Raw genomic sequence first — 21,572 nt, 5'->3', positions numbered from 1 at the left:
CCGAACCGAGGAGCCGCGCGTCCCCGGCACCCACCCCGGGCGTGTCCCCGAGCCCCCCCGGAGCATCCCGGGGGCGGGCGCGGGGCGGGGCGGGCGGGATGCTCGGCGTCGCGGGGCACCATGGGAGAATCCGCGGGCCCCCGGCATGGCGGCGGCGGCGGCGGGGGGCGGCTGAGGGGCGCCGCTGGCGGTGGTGGCGGCGGCGGCGGCGGGGGGCGGCCATGGTGTCGCCGGCGGCGCGGCTGGTGGTGCAGGGCGTGTGGGCGGCGCTGACCGGCGGCTGGTACCACGACCCGGAGCTGGGCGCCTTCGCCAACAGCTGCCACCTCTATCTGTGGCTCTTCCTGCTGACGCTGCCGCTGGCCATGCACCTGGTGAGAGCCCCGCTGCCGTGGGGGGACCGGGAAGGGCACCCCCGGCCGGTGTCGGGCTGCGGGGAGGGGAAGGCAGCAGCCGGGCCTGTTCCTAGGGTGACCCCCCACCGGGGACAGCTCTAGCGCATCCCCACCTGGCCTGGGCTTTGCTGCTGGGGAGGGAGAATAAATGGGGGAGGCCGGGGCCGAGCGGTGTGCGCCTTGCTGAATGTCACCCTGCTGTCACAGCGCTACTACGCCCGGTGCCCTTTGGGCTCAACGTAGCAAGGCGATAATTTTATAACCGGGGTGTGTTTGCCTAACTTTAGTACGGCTTTCCTTGAAAACTTGAAAGTTTACTCTAGGTGTGTTCTCCTCCTGTGCTAGGAAAGCCTAAAAATAGTTTGCTGGATCATTGCATCTGTTCATTGGCGCATTCTTCAGTGACTGTAGCTGTGTACTGCTTCTGTTGGTGAAAATTGCCATTCATCTCACATTGACTACTAAATTCTTAACAAAGTTTGTAGATTTATTTTGGTGGGATAAAAATTCTAAACAGGTCTCATCACCCTACATAGTCAGCTATGGGCGTCATTTTCAAAAGCAAAGAGCATTCACGAGTCCCTCTGCAATCCCAGGGAAAAGTCAGTCTTGTGATTTAAAAAACAGTCAGTGTATTGTATTTTGTGGCATGGATTGTGTGCAGTCCCTGTAAGTATGGTTCATAGTTCTTGCACCAAGGTAGCAGCATGTTTTCTTCTGATTGATAGTGTCTCTGTCTTCTGCAAGCCAGCAGGAAATTGATGTAGGATTTACTGCTAAAGTGGTATGTGTGATTGTAAAAAGAAAAAAAAAAAAAGGAAGAAAAAAGTAAGGGTTAACTTTTCCAGTTGGTGCTAGTAGGTATGCATCTGAAAGAATGTGTATTGCCTTGTGGGTAATTTCTATACTAATGGTGTGGAAGAAGGCGTGCAGAGTTGCACAAAAGAACACTGGACCCAGAGATTGTATGTTAGACTTAACATAGAACATAGGAAATTATTTAAAGAGAGAAGGACACCTAACTTATCTACTGAACTTCTCGCTTTCTCTCTCCTGGGCTTCATCATTGTCTATCCTGATGGACTTGCTTTTTCTGCAAACTGGCTGACTTTGTGATGAATCATCCGGTTAAATGCAGGACTTGTGTTCTTGAGCTAACGTATCGCTATGGGAATTCTTTATCCTTGATGAGAATAATGCATTTGTTATGCTGTCTGCTCAAGTAATGATGCCTCAAGTATTTGTTTTCCTGTTTTTAAGTGGTTGGGCTTTGTAAACTTTGTGCAAGCTACATATTCTTGCCACTTAGAAAACTGAACCTGCCATTTAATTAAAGGTTTTATTTTGGGAATTTTATTTATGTTTGACAATGTTTGGGGTGATATTTTTGTTACACGCTTACCATTAGTAGTTTTGGATTCAGCTTAAACAGTCACAGATATCTCTTGAAATGGCAAAGTCAGAACAAAATAGAGTACTAGTACTAAAAATCTTCCTTTGTATTGGATTGACTTAATCATGCCCATGTCAAAGTCAGAAAGTCTCTCTGGAACGGTTTGATTTGAATGAACTGGCAAAATTCATCCGTCTCCTTTTAGGTTTTTCACACTGGCTCGGGTGAGATATGCTGACAGTAGCATCAGGGAGCTTATAGTATCAAGTTGTTTCTGTTGTGTGGATGGAGGATTTCATTCTCTAGCACTGTCAGCATAGCTTACTTTGGTTCTAATTGTTCCAGTATGAACTTCCCCATCCCTGAAAATGCAGATCTCTGTTTCCATCTCTCCCTTTTCTTTCTCGGTTTTCCTTTGTAGTAGTAAATATACAATTAAAAATGTACATTGAAAACTCTTTGGAGCACCATTGCTGTTAAAATCAACTTTCAAAATCTTAATGAGATCTCTTCTAACCTTGCCGCGTCAAATCTCGTAGCAGATTATGAATTAGTTATCTTATTCCACTGAACAGCCCAGGGTTCCCAGGCGTTGTGTGTAGGAAAGAAGTGGTACATCTTAAACAAAGCCAGCGGGCTATGTTCAGTCCCAGTGCAACACCACTGAAGCGGAGAGATGGCTTTGGGGATGCTTGTTCTATAGCCTACTGTACAAGCTGCAAGGCAGCGCATGTTCATGTTTTGGTGAGTCCCTGAAATGGTGAGAGTTTCTTCTGCCTTTTGTTGGACAGGAAACTCTTGAACTTAAAGGGCTGCGACTTCTTACGCATTAGGTCTTCAAATCATGCTGGGATAGGATACATACAACATGGCAGTATAAGGGTGTGGGCATGTAAACAAATTACTCAGAGGTAAACTGTGATTAAACTTGCAGTGTGTTGGCTGCTCCCAGTCCCTACTTTATCTCTTCGTCTCTCCATAAAAGTAAGGAAGCATATGCCTCTAGGACAGAGAGTTAAGCTACACCGCTCTTACCCTATTTACTGTGAGGTAGAATGCACACTGTGAAATCTGAGTTTACACCCCTGGGCTTTCATGTGCTACCTGTTTTTCCATGTTCTATACTGCATAATGGACATCTTTTAGTTATTAATTCAGCTAAAGGAACATCAAAATATTTATCTTTGGCTCCAATACTGTTACCTCCCACTCTTTCTTTGGCAAGTGTGGCTGTAGTGGCTGACTGCACATTTGTTTGGCAGTTGACTTGTTTCAGTTCTGTAGCACACCGAGTCCCACGTGCAGCACCATGTACCTTTAGATGCACCAGGTGGGTTACATCTGGGTTTAACCAACTCTAAATATTCCATCCAATTTACAAGGTGTGGTATTTTGTTCAAAGGTTACATGCCTTTAACTTAGGAAATTCCTCAGTCACCTCTACCTTTGTGCTACTCAGATAACGTTAGCAGACACACGGAGAAGTTGGCCATTCCTCTGGGAGTGATCTCTGGGCAGGCAGAAGCCCTCAGCAAGTGTCCTGCCTGCACGGGCAGGTCAATCCTGCTGCATTTGCAGTAGTAAGGTGACATTTTGAACACATGAACCTGTGGGGGCCCGTGGCCCCACAGTGTTCTGGTTTTGGGAACTACTGGAAAACAAAAAGCACGTTATGGTGGAATGTTTAATTGTGCAAGAGGAAAGAAATCTACAGCTTCCACAGAAACCTGTGGGATGCCATAAGATTGCTTTCTGATTAATTTGTATTTTTGGTATGTTTTTGTAGCTTCTAATAAGATGCCAGCTTAGCTGAAGCTTTCCCTGTCACTGGGGCAGCATTGAAAGGGCAAGAGAGCCGTGCGTGTTCCTGTCACTAACACGGGAGGTGTGCTACTGGGGCCTGCTCCTGGTGGGGCTGTCGTCTGTTGCAGTTAGGTGAAAGTACCCAAAGAACTGAAAAGTCATTCAGCAGAGGGGATGGAGAGAGATGATGAATACACAGCCACATGGTGTGATTATAAAACCTCATTTCCATAGGAAATGAGGCTAATTATAACTATAGTGCATCAGAAGCAAATCTATCATATAATTCCTCAGTGGTCTATAATTTAATTTCTCCTTAGCTCAGACTGGTAGCTTTCGCATAGCTGTACCTGGGAACACCAACAACACTCATGACACCTCTACCCTTATGCAAGAGGCCTGATTCAGAAAATCCAGGGCTTTCCATTCCCATCTTCATCTTTCTCCTGATTCCCTGTGTGGGCTGGGGGCAAGCTGCTAGCTTGTAGTACTTAGCTTGCACCAAGATCCAGAATATTAAGGATCTGCTGGCCTTATTTACATATATATATGTGCATAGGTTTTGAATTGTGAGCTCTGTGGGAAGCACTGTATGCTGGGCGGACCTGCAAGAGGAGCGTGGGGGGAGGCACAGGACGTGTGCCTGGGAGGTCTGCTCACAAGGCAGGGATGCAGACATGGAGCACTCAGCATTAGCCCAAAGTGCTCCTTTCCTTCCTTCAGAAACCTGGGAGCCTCTGGTGGTTTCTCTCTTGTAGCGTGCTCTGTGGAAGCATAGACTTTGTTATTGGGAGTTTATTTTTGTTGTGTCTGCTTGAAGTTATTCATATCGTATGTATTAAGCTTTATAAGTGTCACCTACGAAGCACTTCTTTTCTAGTGACTCATTCTGTGATGTTATTTAAGAATGAGTTTTTTAGTCCATACTTTTTTAGTGTATAGTTGAAGAGATTTCCTGGAAAGGGAACACATCTCTTTGAAACAAATGGTTACAGGTAAATGGATGACATTCTTTGTGAAACCAAGCAATTTTTAACTTGTGTTTTGCAAATACATTAGTCATACATTAGTCATAAGATTCAAATTCTTGAACCTTATCCACCAAACCTTCTACCATGAAAGCTCTGGCTTGCAAACTGATCCTCTTTCTGGCCCAGGTTCAGTAAATGACTGAAGGGTATGCTTAGTTTTGGTGTACACACAGTGCCATGAAGCATTCTTAACAGACTAAGCCTCAACTTGTAGAAAGTCATGTCTTTCTTATTAGGTATCGTTCGTAATACCTACCTGCTAGATAGCTTCTCTACTTCTATCCAATAGACTCTTTGTATGTGAATCAGAATAGTCCTAAAAAGGACTTGCCTGAAAACTTTCACTCATGTATTTTGAAGGTAGGAAGTCTTGCTAAGCCAAAAGTGACAGAAGAGTAGCTACCCCCTTACTTATGATAACACAGAAATGATTTAATATACTCATTTCAACGTCAGGTTAAATGCAGTGACTTGTTTTAGAGATGAAGTAAGCGTGCCTCATTCCTTTCCCTTCCTCACCTGTGTGGGGGTAGTGCAGTTTATTTCTGAATCTGAAAAAATTTTGGAATCCAAATACTCCTTGATCTGCAAAGGTGGGACTTAAAATGATAGATTTAGGGCACAGAGTGAAGACCATTCTTAAAAATTAATTTCAATAGACTTTTAGCATATCCTGAGCATTGGAAATCTTCTTTTTAGTCCCCATGACAAATTGTGCAGAGATAATAATGCTCTTTAAAAAAAAAAAAAAAAAAAAAAGAAAAAGAAGAGATGAAACTTGCTTTGAGAGTGCAGCTGGATTAAAACAGTATGTAATGGTGTTTCATGACTACAATGATGAAGGCTTTGGCCCTTCAAATGTAACTGCAAGTATCCATTGCTATGACTTTCCCTTTACAGTAAGGAAGTATTTACTTAGGAAAGTGCTGTTAGTACGTCATGTCTGCGCAGGACCGATGTCTGCAGTTGAACTACAATTCATTGTAATGACTTAGAGATAGGGTGCCCATCACAGATCAGCAGGCGCAGATCAGACAGCTGCGAATTAACAATTATGAACTTCAAGTAAAAATTAAAAAAATCAAAGAGGCTGCCTCTACAGATGCATTTTATTCATTTGTGATGACTAGTCCTGATCAATTATTTAAAATTCTTCAGCAGTAAAGACAATAGGAGATGTGCTATGAAGTGTTAGAAAAAGCAGATGAAACTGCAGCATTTTACTTCCAAACCATAGCTTCGAAGCAGGGTAAGATGACAGAATTTTTCAAAAGGGGGTTCCCATTTGTGGAAAATTAATGTTTCATTATGTCTGCATTTCTATAAGTTCTTAGTTCAGGAAAGGTTGCATTATCCTGGTAATGGACTATTTTATGAGTATTTCAACAATGTTTGTTAATTGTAAACTTTTAGTGATTCTGTTAAGAAAATAATACCATTCGTAGCTAATCAAAAGAAGAATAAATCTTGTATTATGATTTGAAATTTGAACAAATCTTTAGAATTTCCTGGTGAGCAGAATTCAAGTCTGCTGCATGGAGATGCAGCACTTCTTGTGTCTGCAAAACTTAGTAGGGGTACAAACAACAGATAAAAAGAGCTAAAGATTTTGAAAACAACTTTGAAGATTCTAGTAGCATCTTCTTAAAGTAAACTGTTACGATGATGTCTTTATTATTCCTTTCTGTAGGCTTTTCCAGCAAATGCAGTTACGGCTTTTGCATACTGCAGCTCAGTGACAGTGTTCTTCACAATAATTAAGGTGGTCAGTTACCGTCTGCACCTGATGTTTGATAAAGGAGAAGTAATTCAACAGCAGATCTCAAGAAAAAATGGAAGGCAATGTAAAGATGCAGAGGTCCCAAAAGGAATCACAGTTCAGCCCTCAAATCGTAGGTAAGGTTTGCATAGTACATTGCTGACACACTTTATAAAACTGATAGGTTTGTACTATTGTTCTTCATAGCAGAAATGCCTCTGACTGCAAGAAAACTCCTTATAGTTTTGTGAGGAATATCACTCTTAAAAACCTGCATAGTGCTTTCATTCTCAGTGGCTCCAGCATGCTTGTGATGAAACAGGCAGAGCTGTACCTGGTTCACGGGGCACGTGAAGGGAAGAGACCTGTCTGGGAGGTGCTAAAAGATCCCAGAGAAGACTTGGAAGTTTTCTAGAGAAGTCTTAAAAGCTGGGGGAGCAGCAAGAAAGCTTTATCTGGTTTACCCCTAATCTAAAGAAGTTTGAAGGTGAGAGAGAAGAGCTGTGTCTTCAGCAGAAAGAAAAAAGTGCTTTGCTCCTCTTGCGACTTATAGGAAAGTGGCGGAAGTCCCTGGAATGCTTTCCTGCAGGGAAGAGAGGAGCAGCTTTTGTAAACAAGCTCTGTAGCAGATGTGAAAGATCCTGAATAACATATATCCAGTACTGACTGCAACATAAAATATCCAAACAAAGCTTAAACTGAGTAGGTTTGTTAAAACTACCAAACTTCAACTGAGAGCTCTGTGTAAATGAACTTTTTGTTTTGTTTTTGGTGCATTTACAATTGCTACTGAAAGCTCTGCTGCTGCTAGCTCTGTGCAAGCTATGTATTAGAGGATTTGGTTTTGTACCTCTGTGCTGCTGTTCTTTTGTGTCTTTACATATACATGTCTGTGGCACGCTCCTAGCAGTGACGTTGCTGGGAGTGTTGAAGTCTGCCTGCACAAAGACTCTTCTGAGAAATGCTTCTTATGAGTCAATAACCATACAGAGGTTTTGATTTAGTTTGAAGGATGCCTTTCAGGCTCTGTTTCTGTTTAGTTCTCACCAGCCCGCAAAGCTGTTTCCTATTTACAGATGTCTGATACAGTAATTTAAGAGGCTCATCTGTTCTAGGTTGGCTCAAATTTAAACAGAACCTCACTGAGTGTTTTCCTTTTCATTGGCTAATGAAATAAATGTAAACTTTCATTATCCTGCCATTGTTTTAGTTACGAATTAGAGGTAGCATCCCTTGAAACCTGCATGTTAAGTCACATAAGGTGTTCCTAATAGGAGGTCACAGGCACAGCAGTATGTTATCTAGCTCTTGATCAGAAGATAAATGACTTAATTTTGAGTAGTTGGATGACAGAAGTTTTAAAACAGGCCTTGGTAGTAGGCAGGTTGGTTGAACAAGTTTTTGAAGCCAGCTAGCTACAAAAAAAATTTCTGGGGAAGGTGACTGAACTGAGACCCCAGGGAAATAATTTTGTAGCTTATGTGTAGCTCTAGGGTCTTAAAGCTAAAATTGGAAAAACAAAAAACACTTTTTGACATTTTGTCATAGTGGTGATTTTCTTTTCCAACTAAATGTTTGTTGCATTATACCAGAGAAAGAGAACATGTTGGTTCTCATTAGTAGGTCTTGGTCAAAAATACTTCCTTACATCCATGGAAAATCTAATAGAAAATGTGTGAAAAGAGTAGTGAATAGCTGAAAGCATCCACCGAGGAAATGATTAACAAGTTGCCTGTAGCATATATTTCTCTTGCTTAAGATGAGAGGAACATCTTTATTTTGTCATCTAATGGTAATGCACATTGTGTTGCATTTCAAACAGTTGTTTTATGGGGGATTGTAAATAAGTAGACAGATAAAACAGTATGTATTCAAGGGTACAGTAAAAAGATGTAAAAAGCAGGAATTACAAAAGGAGTAGCAAGGAGTTGTACATTTAATGAAAAACCCCAAATAGCCTTTTGTGCCAATAAGTTGATGTGCATTTAACAGGCAGGCTAAATGACATCATATGCACGTAGGAAGTTTCAGCTTACTGAAAGGGTTGTTAGGCATTGGAATGGACTGCCCAGGGAAGTGGTTGAGTCGCCATCCCTGGAGGTCTTTAAAAGACGTTTAGATGTAGTCCTTAGTGATATGGTTTAGTGGAGGTTTTGTTAGTGTTAGGACAGAGGTTGGACTAGATGATCTTAGAGGTCTCTTCCAACCTAGACGATTCTGTGATTCTGTGAAGTTTGAAGAGATGTCATTATACTTCTTGTAGCAATGTCCTACTACTTCCAAAGGCATCAGGAACATTCTACATTGAGTGATTTTTTTTTTTTTAATTTGTTTATTTAGCAAGCCCTCTTGGAGAGGGAGAAGATTCGAAATGGATTGCAGTGTTTTTCAGCCTTGTACTTTTAGAACTGGAGGGGGAAAAATATGCTAACACTTCATCACGTTGTGCTGTTCCTTCCTATTCCATTGTTATTCCTTAACTTCTCAAAACTTACGGTGATCTTCTGTGGTTATAAACATTTGGTTCCTTTTCCCCTTTTTCAGCAATAACACTAGGGATAATGGTGTAGTTGGTGAGATCAACCAGAATGACTCTACCCCGACAACTCACGAGAGTTCAAGGGTACAGGATCTCCACTCACAGAACTCATCTGGACCAATGGTTAGTATGCCTTTCTGTACTCAAGTTTTCACTCCGTGAATTACACAGCTTACCACGTAGGCTTTTATATGGTGAAGTGCTGACTGCTTGAAGCACATCTGCCCTGAATTGGAAGGGTACTTCCATGGATATACTTTGTATAACCACTGCTGTTGGCCAGCCTTGGCTTTGTCCCAAAAGTTTGGGTTTACAAAGCTGAATCTGCTATAGATAATTCTGTAAGTCATTTGAAACCTTTGAAAATCTTGCGAAGAGCAACTAGTTTACATGACTGCTTTGAGAGAAGGGAGAAGCTAATGCAGTCAGAGCAGTCTCTCATTACCTCAGAAGGAATCTGCTCCTGGAGTATTAATAACTTGTTTTCGTTTAACTAGACTTATGCTTATACAATAAACACTCAACATGTACCTTCAGTATTTAAACAAAGCATGAAAACCGATTTAAATTTAGGGGATGTCTACGTGAGTTTAAAAATGCATGTATTCCAAGCCATTGTCCATACTTCTAAATCAGTTACTGTATGAAATGATGAATGTGATATATGTAGGTGTTGTTATTAAAGAAAAAATGAGATATCCTTGACAAGTTTGAAAAAGGAAGTATTCAAAAATTAAGAAACAGAATGAATACTCTATGCGTAATCTTAAGCTACTCCCCGTGTACAATGTGATAAAATCTTTAATTATGTAATTCCATGCTATTTTTTCCTACAGGACTCCTGCCTCAGTCAGTACAGAGGATGGTTAGTGATCTCTGAATAAGTAGCTATCTGATACTTCATTCCGTCTTCATTTTTTCCCCTCTGTGTCCCTATTTATAGCAAACTATTCAAATCCTGGTTTGAATCAAAACTATATCCTCATTTTCCTAGAGTGTTTTTACCTTTCTGTAGTATCTGTTTGATTTACAGACATTAACAGTTTTTCTTTTATGAGGTAAAGTATTTTCCACCTTGTTTCTGTCCTAGTCCCCAGTATTCTGGTATTTGTCCAGTCTGCAAACCCATTTCTTCTGGGGATCTTGTCCGAGTTTCCCATTTCCAAATATGTAGGTTGGATCTACTCAACTAGTCAAACCTAGTCTCCTCTTCTTGCCTCCAGGATACCACCATGAGATTTTTGGGAGATAACTGTTTCTTCTTGGGTTTGGTGTATGTCAGTCTGAAGAAATCCATGTTAATTTTTCCCGGTAACTTTTATCTAGTTCTCCATTTAGGCTGTTGAATTAAAATCCCAAAGTGTTTTTCTGGAGTATTGTCTAGTCTGGGGCTTTCCTGTGCAAAACAGACATTGACCTGCCGATGAGAATGCATCAGAGGCCACCAACATGGCTGGGGAGCAAGGTGCATGATGAGTGAGGACAGGCAGATGTAATGTTTTATCCTAAAGGCAAAGTCCATGTAAGGCTAAAAGAAGAGCTTTCTGCTCTCTTCAGCTTGCTAATGGAAGAATATAGAGAAGATTGAGCACTCTTCTTAGCGGTGTGCTGAGATAGAATAAGAGACAATGGACAAACTAGAATTGGATGTAAAGATTTTTTTTTTTTTATTATTTTTTTTTTTTTACCAAGAGTGTGGTCAAATACTGGAACAGGTCCAGAGAGGTTGTGAAATCTCCATTCATGGAGATATTCAAAGCTCTGCTGGAGATGGCCCTGAGCAACTTGCTCTAAACGTACTTGCTTTGAGTGTGTGCATGTATGGGGTAAAGGGTTTGGACTAACTGACCGCCACAGCTTCCTTGTAATCTGAATGATTGTAGGGTAATTTAATGTCTCTCTCCTGTAGTTTTTCATTGAAAAATTGCTGGAGATCAAGGTTTTTCAGCTACATGTTTTCAGAACGCTAAAATGAAAAGTGGAACAGATGAATGCATTCTATTCCTTAACAATTAAAAAAAAAAAATCTAGCTTAGGCACTGCAAAATTTTTTTAAAGATCTTAAATTTTCTTTTTCACCAAACATCATGCACACAATTGCAATGATGCAGTTTGGAGCATGGCTGTTCTATAACCATCTCCCTCACCTGCCCTTTGCATTTTGTGGAAGGTACGCATCCAAATTTCAGTGATGTTCAGCAGTAATTATCAGTGCTGTAATTAACCTTTAATTAGATAACTGTTGCATTGATCTATTACATTGCATCATTGTTTTATTGCTTTTTTTTTCCAGCAGAACTTAGCATGTAGCCATACTAATTTTGTGTGTTTTTTATTTTTAGGAGCTGCCAACACGGGAAACTATTGAAGATCTCAAAGGTATCTTGAAGGCTTTATAAACCCCTTTAAACCTTTGTTTAATTGTTGCTTGCCACAGAAGTCCCCAAAACAGGTTCTGTCATGTCTCATGTTAGGAGCTGAATGGAAAAGCTCAAGAGAACAAAATCTCAAGGGAATTCTAACAGAGTAAGCTCTCTCAGCTCTCAGCCGGGCTGTTAGGGCCACAGCCTTTTCATGAGTGCACAAATAACTTCCCTGCTTTTGACATCGGGAGATAAAAGAGCCTTCTTTCCACGTTCTTGGGGAGCTCTGTGCCTCTGGGAAGTATTAAAAGAGGAAGCCAATATTCAGGTTACATCTTAAAGCCCTCATACATCTTCTGACTGTATACTTTTGCAGTTGTTGACCTTTAGCTCAGTAGTGTAGACTCCAGCACACCTTGCTTTGCCTGCAGTTCCAGTGCTTGAGATGTCTCAGTATATTTCAGTTTATCTCCGTTTTGTTTAAGTTGATCACCATATCCTATGGAACCATTTAAGAACTGCCTGAAGTATTACAACAAAATTCAGCCACGCTGGTTTATTCTTTCTTCTCTCACTAAGTGGGGATAATTCTGTGTAAAATGTTTATTTTTTATATTAGCTCTTTCTTGAGCTAATTTGATTATTTAAATTAAATAGACATGCTGCTACACCTGTTCTGACCTGAAAGGATTCCAGAAATGGGCTAGAACAGCAATTTTTCCATGTGAGCCCTATTTTAATCTTCAGACACAATCCTACTAGTACGATTTATAATATGCCCACTACAATTCATAAAACTAATTCACCTTTATCATCACAAAAAAATGGCTGGTTTAGTCATTCTGACGTTTATTCTCGTATAAAGCAATATCAATATTACTATACTTGCTTTCATAGTATTTCACATGCAGCTAACCAAAAGGATCCTTGCTTAAGAACTGCTGTAATCAGCTGCCCCACCTGTGCTTCATTTTGCTCTGCTCTAGAGCAGTTTTTCCTAGCTAAAGATTGTACCTTGATAATACATAGATGTACTTTTTTTTTTGTGAGACCTAACTTCTGTTATGTCTTTGTTAGGTGTTATGGTATTAGAAGACCAGGCTGTACCACCAGTTTTATCTACCTCACCCTATGTCAAAGCAGATACATTACCTGTTTCTACAGCTTCTGCTTCAGGTTCTACCGCATCAGCAATAGCAACAAAACCAGCTGCTACGGAAACACTTCCTGGGAATGAAATAAACGAAAAAGGAGAGAATGGACAGTCTTATGGAGAGCATGGATCACGAGGCATTCTTGTGGACAGAGATGTAGCTAAAAATGTCTCCAATATTTCTTCATCGCAAGGTGATATTTTAAGGACTGGAGTATCTTTGGAGCCGTGGGACAGTGAAAATTCAATTATTTCAGAGCATTTGAGTAATCCTAGAAGTCACAAAAGAGAGAAATTGCTAGATGGCTCACTGCAGGCGAGCTCTAGCAGTAACTGCCCACAGTGCAGTGCCTTTACAACCAAAGATCCTGAGCATGTGGAAAGTTCTTGCAATGCTGGTAACACCAATGAGGACCTTGACTGCTCGGACAGTGAGACTGCTGTTGCAGTTGTTGACAACTCTCTTCCCAGAGACCAACTGTGTGAGCCCATTAAAATTGTCATTACAATGAGCAGCACACCAACCACCACCCTCAGCGACCTAGCAGGCTCTGTCCATCTAAAGGGTCTGGGGACTGACAGAATGAGCTCAGCCCTCGAGTCTGGTATAGTTACAGCAGATTGGCAAAGTCAGCAAACTAATGAACAACTCAGAATTCCTGTTATAACTTTTGATTTGTCTGATGACAGTAAAGGTAATGCCTATCCAGAAGTTAGTGAAAGTGAAAGAACTCCAGAAATTTTAAAGGCAGATCTGTCGTCCAACCATTGTTCTGGCTATGAATCTGGTGATGCGGTGAAGGAACACAGCAATCCAGCAAATACTCCTGTGGAAACTAACACTTGTTCAGATCCAAATCAGAAGAATGCTTCTGAGAACATCCAGAACGTGGATTTAAATCCTAAAGAAGAGCTGCAGAACTTAGATCCGCAGTCCTGTAGAACTGCTCATGAAAAGAGGCACATGCGGGTGCTGAGTGTAGACAGTGGGACAGATGTGCTTTTAAGTAAGAATTTCATGGAGGTATCTGAGAAAGAGAAGACCTTACCGACTTCTAAATCTGATCTAGAAGCTAAGGAAGGACAGGTGCCCAATGAATCTAACTTTCTAGAGTTTGTTTCCCTCCTGGAATCCATTAATACCTCAAAGATGAAGGCATCTAATCAATCCACTGTCAAAACAGAGACTACAAAAGAAAATGTGCTTGGTGGAGGTATGATGCATGATTTACAACTCTTGGAATAAGGCAATTGAGACTAGTTACATTATTTGTAGCAACATGGCCTGAGATTTGCAGTACAGTGAATGCAGAGGAAAACTGGTTTTGTTAATGGGGTCAGGGAAGGGCCGGTCTTGGTGGTACAAGGTGATTTAGTGGAAGTGTGGTAGTGTCAGCTGCAATTTCTTGAATACTTACATTTTCTTAAATATTCCTTTTGAAAAAGCTAATGCTAACCTCAGTAGGTGTCCAGTATGTATCTAGTGTTCTATGCTAGAATAGCTTGCATGTGGCAGGCCTGGATTACGGGCATACCAAAAAGAGTTCTTAAATTGTGTATAGTTACAGCATTACAGCTGCCCTTGCCCTTCTTACCTGGTGCATGTTAAGAGTGATCTGTGAGTTTGTAGAAAGCTGGAATTGTCACTGGTGGTAGTTCAACTTCTATCTAATTAACACACGTGCACGCACATTCCTGAACTTCCTCTACAGTTGTAGGTTGGTTTCTAATTTTAAAAAAAAAATCATGTATTTGTTCTCAATAGGTAAGAGTTTTGATTTTTGGTTGCTTAAAACTAATATATTTGGGTTTTAAGGAGGAAAGCTGGAGGGGTGGGGTCATGGAAATGCCCCAGTATTTTAATGAAAAAATGGTATCTTCCCATCCAAGTTTCCACTTAATTAAAAAGGTTTTCATTTTTTTAAACAAAATCAACTCATTGAAAAACATATATGCAATCCAATTTATAGTTCTGATAAAGAAATACCTGTTTTTAACCAATGTTTTCATTGCTGACACCTAAATCTGTGACCCCTTTCTGTTTCAAAGGAACATTATTTGTAGCATCTGTAACAGCTGTGCAGACAAACCTAGCAAGCCTGTTTTGTGAGTGTGTGAGATGAGGTGCAGTGGAGTTGTGTGGAGTCTTGAGGTACTTGCCAAGTGATCTGTAGTTTCCTGGTTTAGAAGATCTGGGCTAAAGTAAAATAAAACAACGTGTATCCTCCCCTTTTCCAGAATGTTCTGTTCACCTTAGATCCTCTAACAGGTCGTTCTAAGATAGCCTAAGAGGAAGCAATCTAAATGCCTGTTTTGCTTTGAACTCGGGTAATTTACTGGTGCTCAGCAAAGCAGCTCTTCTCCCCCGTTTCAGAACGACATCCCTTCCACAGACCGACTCTCAGCAGCCTGAGTTTCCCTGCCTTGCTCCCTCAAGAAGCCTTTTATCACATGGAAAATGCACAAGTGATTTCAAAGTTGTCAGCTCCGTGAAAGCAAATGTGAAATTCACATTTTTAGTTTAAGAAAAAGTAGATATTTCTTCTTCTCAGTGTCTCATTTCCTGTAGGTTTCCTTTGGCTTTCACTCTACGTTTCCTAACTTTTGCCTCCTATCAGAAGCATTAGACCCTTATCACACTTTTCCCCTATCCTTATTTCTCCTTCCACTTTTATATTTCCCATCCCCTATTCATCCCTTTTCAGCATAGGCACTTGACTTGCCTCCTGTGCCACCTCCTTATTGTTTTTCATATTACTTCTCTCTCATCTTTCCCTCCATTCTTCGTAGCAATCCACACTGTTGCTTTTCCACTGTCTTTAGCTCACCTGAAATCATTGCTTCCCCACAGCATGAGGGAAAAGCCACATGGTAATGTTTCAGAGGTAAGCTTAAAACAAAAAGTGCAGCTAATTTATAAATGGCTTTCAGACAGGCACCCTCAGATAATGTGACTGCCTCCATAAAGGAAAGCATGATGGCTGATGAGAATAAATCAGATAATCCATAAATTCACTGGTGACACACACAAAAACCAAACTTTATTAATGCGTGTATAGTTATTAGGCTTTAGATCTGGCAAACTCGATTCTTCCTATTGATATCCAATATCCTCAGGAAACATGAGGATTCAACACCTTCGCTCAAACCAATCTGATACCTAAAGTGACCAAAACTGAATCCCCTACTTTCCTGTTTCTGTAAGCCCACGTGTTTGAAAGCCAGTGGAGTTGAGAAGCGTACGTACAAGGTTAAGCTGCCCTGCTCGTGTCTCAGGTGGGAGTGGGATGGGGGTGAGCAGAGACTTCTGCCACTGCGCGGTGTCTCCCTGACCTCGTGTTGGTGCTGTGGGAAAAAAGAGTTTCAAGCTGATTTTTTTATTTGTTCGTTTCAAGCTAGGGAGAGGTAGTTCAAAGGCAGTTACTTTTACGGGCAAGAAGGCTTTATTTTCGAGCCTAGTCAGAATGTGCTCTTTGCTAGAATAAATTACTGTCATTGCTGGCAGCTTCCCCACGGTAAGACTTGATTTTAGGAATGAGAAAGCCTCTAATTTGTTTACAGCCTAGCAATTACGAATATGTTTTTTAACAAAATAGCATTTTAGAGTAAATTTGAATAAACATTATTCCCACATTAAAGTGGTTGCTCAGAAAAATGGAGGGGAAGGAATATAGAGCAAGGCAAGCTATGCACCAGTTGTTTTGAGGGAAGAGGTTGTTTGTCTTTTTGTTTCTTTGTTCTTTTGACCTTGCAAACCACTTAATTGGCAAAAGCTAATAATAGATGCCTGGTCCAAGTGATCATGAAATGCACCGCACAAAGGTGTTCATTAGGAAATGTGAGAAACTTGGCAAATTCCTGGAAAGCCGTGCGTTCAGGGCTGTGTGTGAGAAGGCTGACATTTTGCATAATTTGGAAAAGGCAGGGAAATGTGCTAATTGCAACAGTCTTGAAAGTGAGTGAATGTCATAGATGGTTCTTTGTTCGCTGTCTGCTCCCTCCGCACACTTGTGAGTTGTGTAAAAACAGAAGATGTATCATCTTCACCCAAGAAGCCCTTAAAAGCATAGAATCACACAGCGGTTTGGGCTGGAAGGGACCTTAAAGACCATCTAGTTCCAGCTCCCCTGCCACGGGCAGGGACACCTCCTGCTAGATCAGGTTGCCCAGGTCGATATAACCTGGTCCCATCCAACCTGGCCTTGAACACCTCCAGGGATGGGGGCATCCACAGCTTCTCTGGGCAGCCTATGCCAGCACCAGCTCAGTAAAATGCAGTACAAGAAAATAAAAGCCTTACTTAACACTAGCAGGGATGCCAGATTTAACGTGTTAAAATACAGGATGTAAAAAAGCTGTCTCCTAAAAGCTGTTCTGTTGCCACCCCGTCTCTTCTAGATAGTGAGAAAGTACTACTGACACTGTTGCTGAAAATGGCTTTTGGGCCAGTGTCCTTTCAGTTCTGAACCAGACTTTCACCACCCGCATAATGAAAGCCTGTGGAAGGGCAACTGCAAATTTTCTTTTTACTTTGAGATGCATAAGGAAAGCCAGGTTTGTTGGGTTGCTTCGGGTTCCTCTGCCATGCCTGGAGCTGAGGAAGAGGAGAGCTGTACATCTGATCTGTGCAGGACAAGGACTTGTGTATGTACTGTCCCTGCTGACACAGGTGACTCGCAGTCTAGGACAGGTAACTGTCACCTGGGGGGCAAAGCTGGCCGTGGGGGTGTTGGGGACCCACATGGAAGAACCTAAACCAAGACTGCGTGGCCTGAATTTGGATGTTTTGCAGGCTCTTTTTAGAAAAGGCACTCATCATCCTGGGCAGCGCACAAACCACAACCTTGAGCGAGTTCTGGATCCCAAGCAATTACCCTGCTCCTATAAAAAGCTAAAACATACTTAGGTCGATATTTTTAGACTCCTCATTTTTTTTCCCCCACATGTAAGAAAGAGAGCTACAGCGTATAATCATGGGGGAGAAGGATCTTGTGCACAGAGCCACCAGCCCAGCCAGCTGCTGCCCTGAGGTAAGGCAGGGGAGCTTGCTGGCAGGGGAGCTTGCTGGCAGAGCAGCCATGTGCCACCCCAGCTCTTGCTCTGGAGAGGGACCACATGGGGTTTGATGCCCCTCTTCGGACGGGGACTGATGGGGTGCAGAACTTGATTTGCTAAATCTGATGCTCAAGTTGCATCAGTGCACCCATCAGTCTTATGGGTAAGGCTTGACAGGCTGTGATTTAAGAAATTCAGGCTTGAAGTCTCAGTGGTGCTGCTGTGTTCAAGGGCGGGGCTGGCATCTGTAAAGAAATCATGAGGTTGTTTCAGAGGTTGGTCTTCTGCCATAATTGTTAGGTTTACTGTTCAGTCTATTTACTTGAGACCTCAAAAATGGGGTTTTATTCCCAGCTCTGTTACTGGCCTAGGTTATTATTTTGAGCAAGTCACTTGAGTGCTTAAGTTTCCCTGTCCTGTAACAGATAGAGTGAGTGCCGTTGGTTTTTCCTACTGCTTCAGGATTAACATGGTAATCCTGATTAATGGATAATCCCATGTGCTTCTTCAGTGCCTGTGGCGAAATTTTATAGCAATTCCTGGACTGCATCAGGTTCACTGGGCACTGCTCCTATTAGGGGGTGACTGGCTTTATATATTGCTTTTCTATTTTAATGTATTTGTAGCATAGTAGGCACATTTGGATCGTGAATAAGCTAGATGCTTCTGCTGAAGCAGAAAGGGTGAAGAAAGGGTTGGGAATGGCAATTAAAATGTCTTTTATGGCTTTTATGATACATTCTCCACAGATATGAATGGGATATTTCACAACTCAGACAGTTATTGTTTCGTGCTGGGTACTTACAGGAGCACAGACGGATTTGAAATTAGTTATCTCTGCATCCAAACAGGCAACAAATATAGTTCAAAGTGAAACCTCCTATTTTGGAGCATAGTGTTGTGAGGAGAGGTAGATTCTGCAATAGAGCAATTAAAGAACAGAAGAGACTCAGGCTTAATTAGCTTAATTCTGTTTGACCAGATTTCAAAACAGATGGCATTTGAAATTATGACAACAGTGGCATTCTAACTTGCAAGATTGTGTTGTGGAGATTGGGATAGGGATATGTAGATAAAAGACAAGGGAAAAAGGTCTAGGAGATGGGGAAAGGGGACAAAATAGTAAAAAAGTATTTTGGAGAAAATTTACAGAACAATAAAATTTCATTCTAATAACCTAATGAAACAAGGCATCTTTAAAGTTGTGATAACCAGCTGTCAGTGTATTGTGATTACATGTACAAAGGCTGCTCCACATAAACTGTGAAACTTTTCCCAGTCTTTTCCCAGTGTGAACCAAGGGCATATTGACAAAGGTGATTTGTGATACCTAAAATCTGTTCCACAAATGAAAAAGTTGCATGGCAAAGGAAATTGTTGGTAGTGCAGCTGCATTTAAAATAGGAGCTCATTCCTCAGTATGTTATATTCCTAAGTAACATTGCTATGCTGCTACAACTCTTTAGTGCAGGGAGTATCTTACTCCCCAGTGGGACATATGAGAATGTTTGTCTTGGTAAGGACTTTGCCAGGATGACTAAGGGATGTGTTACGCTCAACCAAAATATGAAAGCAGTGTACAGACCAAAACCTAGGCATTTGTGCAGGACCCTTCTGCTCCACCCTCCCCCAAGCCTGACGTGGCTATGAATCTTGATAGTATGACCTTGCATGCTTAAGACATGGTGTATAATTTCCAGATACATGACCAAGTTGCTTGCTGAGCCCAGGTCTGTGTTTGGGGCTTCTGCTGGCCCTGCTGCTTGCCCGTCAGAGGTGTGGATCAGTGCCACTGACTTGCTGGCTGTGGCTGAAGGCTGTGGTGAAGGTGCAGATGTACTGAAGTATTGTGCTTTTGCTCCTGTAGAGTGTTTTCTCCTAGTAGCTTAAAGCCAAGCTTTGCCAGCAAAATTTGCACGCAGGGAGCGTTTCGGTGATGTAGAGATCATTACACACCCTGGCAGGACGCTCCCCGTCTAGACGCCTGTATCTCTGCTTAAATGCTGAAGGTGTAAGTCACTTGGAAGAAAAGGAATGATAATTGTGACGAACAGTCGCAAGCCCTTCGCAGCCTATCTCTCCAGTGCTGGAAGTAGTCATCACCACGGTGTTGTCTGATTGGCGTATAAAGCCTGTAAGAAGCAGTACTGTTTATGTTTACATTATTCTGACTTTTTACCACTGCACAGCAGGGGAAAAGTCTGAAAGGCTTGTGGTTTGGAATGGGAAAGAGAGGCATTTTCTGAAACCACTAGATAATCAAATTAAAAAATATTTTAATTGTTCCAGCCCTAGAGCCAATTTTAGGCAATGTGGGGCCAATTAGATTATTAAAACCACAATTTCTGATTACCATCAATTATTCTTACTGCTTGGGACAGCCCAAACCTTTGGGAAGATGGTTTTGATTAGGTATCTACGGCCTTTTCACCTACTTCTGGTAGCTGCATGATTAAGGGGATGCTTCAGTAATGCCACAGTTAAATAAGATACAGTCACTGCTTGAGGTGAAGTTATCTTTAAATAGGAAGGAAAAAAAAAAACACATAAACACCCACCCCTTTGTTTTTTAATAGGAGAAAGTAGGTCTGGAATACCCACTGAAGATTGTCTCCATATCCAACAGATGCAAAACTTTTCCCTAAACCATACTCCTGTTACTGCACAAGAAGTCAAAATCCATGGTTATAGTGTGCTACAGAAAGAGAGCAAGAGACTCAGAACATTGTCAGTATCATAGTGACTTTTTCTTTTTTTGTAGAAGCTGAAGGAACACTGCTATTTCAAGCAAGAGTTACACGGTGTCTTTATTTCTACTGCCCACACTGTTGCTTTTGGTACCCCAGCTAGTTAGACCTGCAGTCATAGTCTGTGGGTGTGGTGAGGTTCTTCAGGTGTGGTGTTGCTTGTTGTGCTTCACTTGAAGGGCTGAGACCTGCTGAGACTAAGATGCCATGGGACAATTGAAGTTGTTCGTATACTTCTGGATTTTATTTATTTATTTTATGAAAAATAAGAGTGCACAGTGTCTTATGTGATTATGAGGCTGAGGAGTTTGTGGAGGTGTCTGAGGCTTTAAGACACTCTAGGGGTGTGCCATGTGAATTGAAACTGGTGTAGAGATGTCCTAACTCCTGAAGGTAGGCAGGTTTGTAGAAGTAAGGTGTTACGAGATCAGCTGATAGGGCTGGAAAAAAAAAAAAAACTCAGGTGATCCAAAAAGTCTGTGTATCCAGAAGTATCCAAAAGCTTGTCTGCTCAATAATATCAGTTGGCTGAATAAAAAGGTATTATGTTTTTCTCTGGAAGCCTTGAACCTACTTTATCCTCAGACCATCTTAGCTATGACAACACTATTTCTTGACTGGTGACTCCTGCAGGTTAGGATGGTAATTGTATTGGCAGGAAGTGCAGCTTAGCAAATAGAATTCTTGTGGGGGGATTTTCTGCTTTTTTTTTTTTTTCTTGATGATTAAATTTCTATGGCACTTAAACAGCATGTATTGCAAGAGACATGGGTAAGTACATACCAATCCACCTTGCTACGTGCAAGAAGCTACAGACACACTGCAGCATCTCTAGCAAGCAAAACAAAACCTATTTTTTGCTTAAACATTTAATTGTGTGACTACTCATGGTGATGATGAAACCAACATATGTTGCACTTCAAAATCCTAACATACATTTTTTTAGTTTACAGTCAAAACACAGTTGAGTTGCAACATATTTCACAGTTCAACATGAACGTCAGTAACTAAAAGAGATCATCACTTCAAAGTTGTATACATATGGATAAATGATATATATGAATGGTATATCTGTATAGAGGTATTGTAATTGCTAGGAACTGAACAAATCCATCGTGCGTATTTTAAAATCTTTGGTTCAGTATTTTCCAAACGTAGGGAAATCTACTGAGAAATTGTTTCGCCCCTTTGTACTGTATCAGGAGCAGGGCTGGTAGGGAAGAGAGATAAGGCAGCTACCTACTTTCCGGTGCAACAACTCCCTTTCCTTTGAAGGTGCTGCCTGCCTTTTTGTAAAAGGGGAATGAGCCAGTGCTGCTGCTTTTCTGCTGTCA

The 21,572-nt window shown here is 41.5% G+C and overlaps 1 protein-coding gene across 1 annotated transcript in view; it reads left to right on the top strand.

Annotated features, from left to right (window-relative positions):
* Positions 1-221: 221 nt before the first annotated feature.
* The window catches only part of PCNX2 (pecanex 2), a 156,209-nt gene continuing 134,858 nt past the window's right edge, over positions 222-21,572 (top strand). The window contains exons 1-5 of the mRNA XM_035560483.1: positions 222-374; positions 6,313-6,518; positions 8,926-9,043; positions 11,263-11,299; positions 12,361-13,650. Of these exons, the coding sequence (XP_035416376.1) occupies positions 222-374; positions 6,313-6,518; positions 8,926-9,043; positions 11,263-11,299; positions 12,361-13,650 (1,804 nt within the window). The remainder of the gene's footprint in view (positions 375-6,312; positions 6,519-8,925; positions 9,044-11,262; positions 11,300-12,360; positions 13,651-21,572) is intronic.

This window comes from Cygnus atratus, chromosome 3, assembly GCF_013377495.2.
Source record: "Cygnus atratus isolate AKBS03 ecotype Queensland, Australia chromosome 3, CAtr_DNAZoo_HiC_assembly, whole genome shotgun sequence".
Lineage (NCBI taxonomy): Eukaryota > Metazoa > Chordata > Aves > Anseriformes > Anatidae > Cygnus > Cygnus atratus.
The sequence above is the reverse complement of the archived record's forward strand: the minus strand, read 5'-3'. Positions and strand labels throughout refer to the sequence as shown.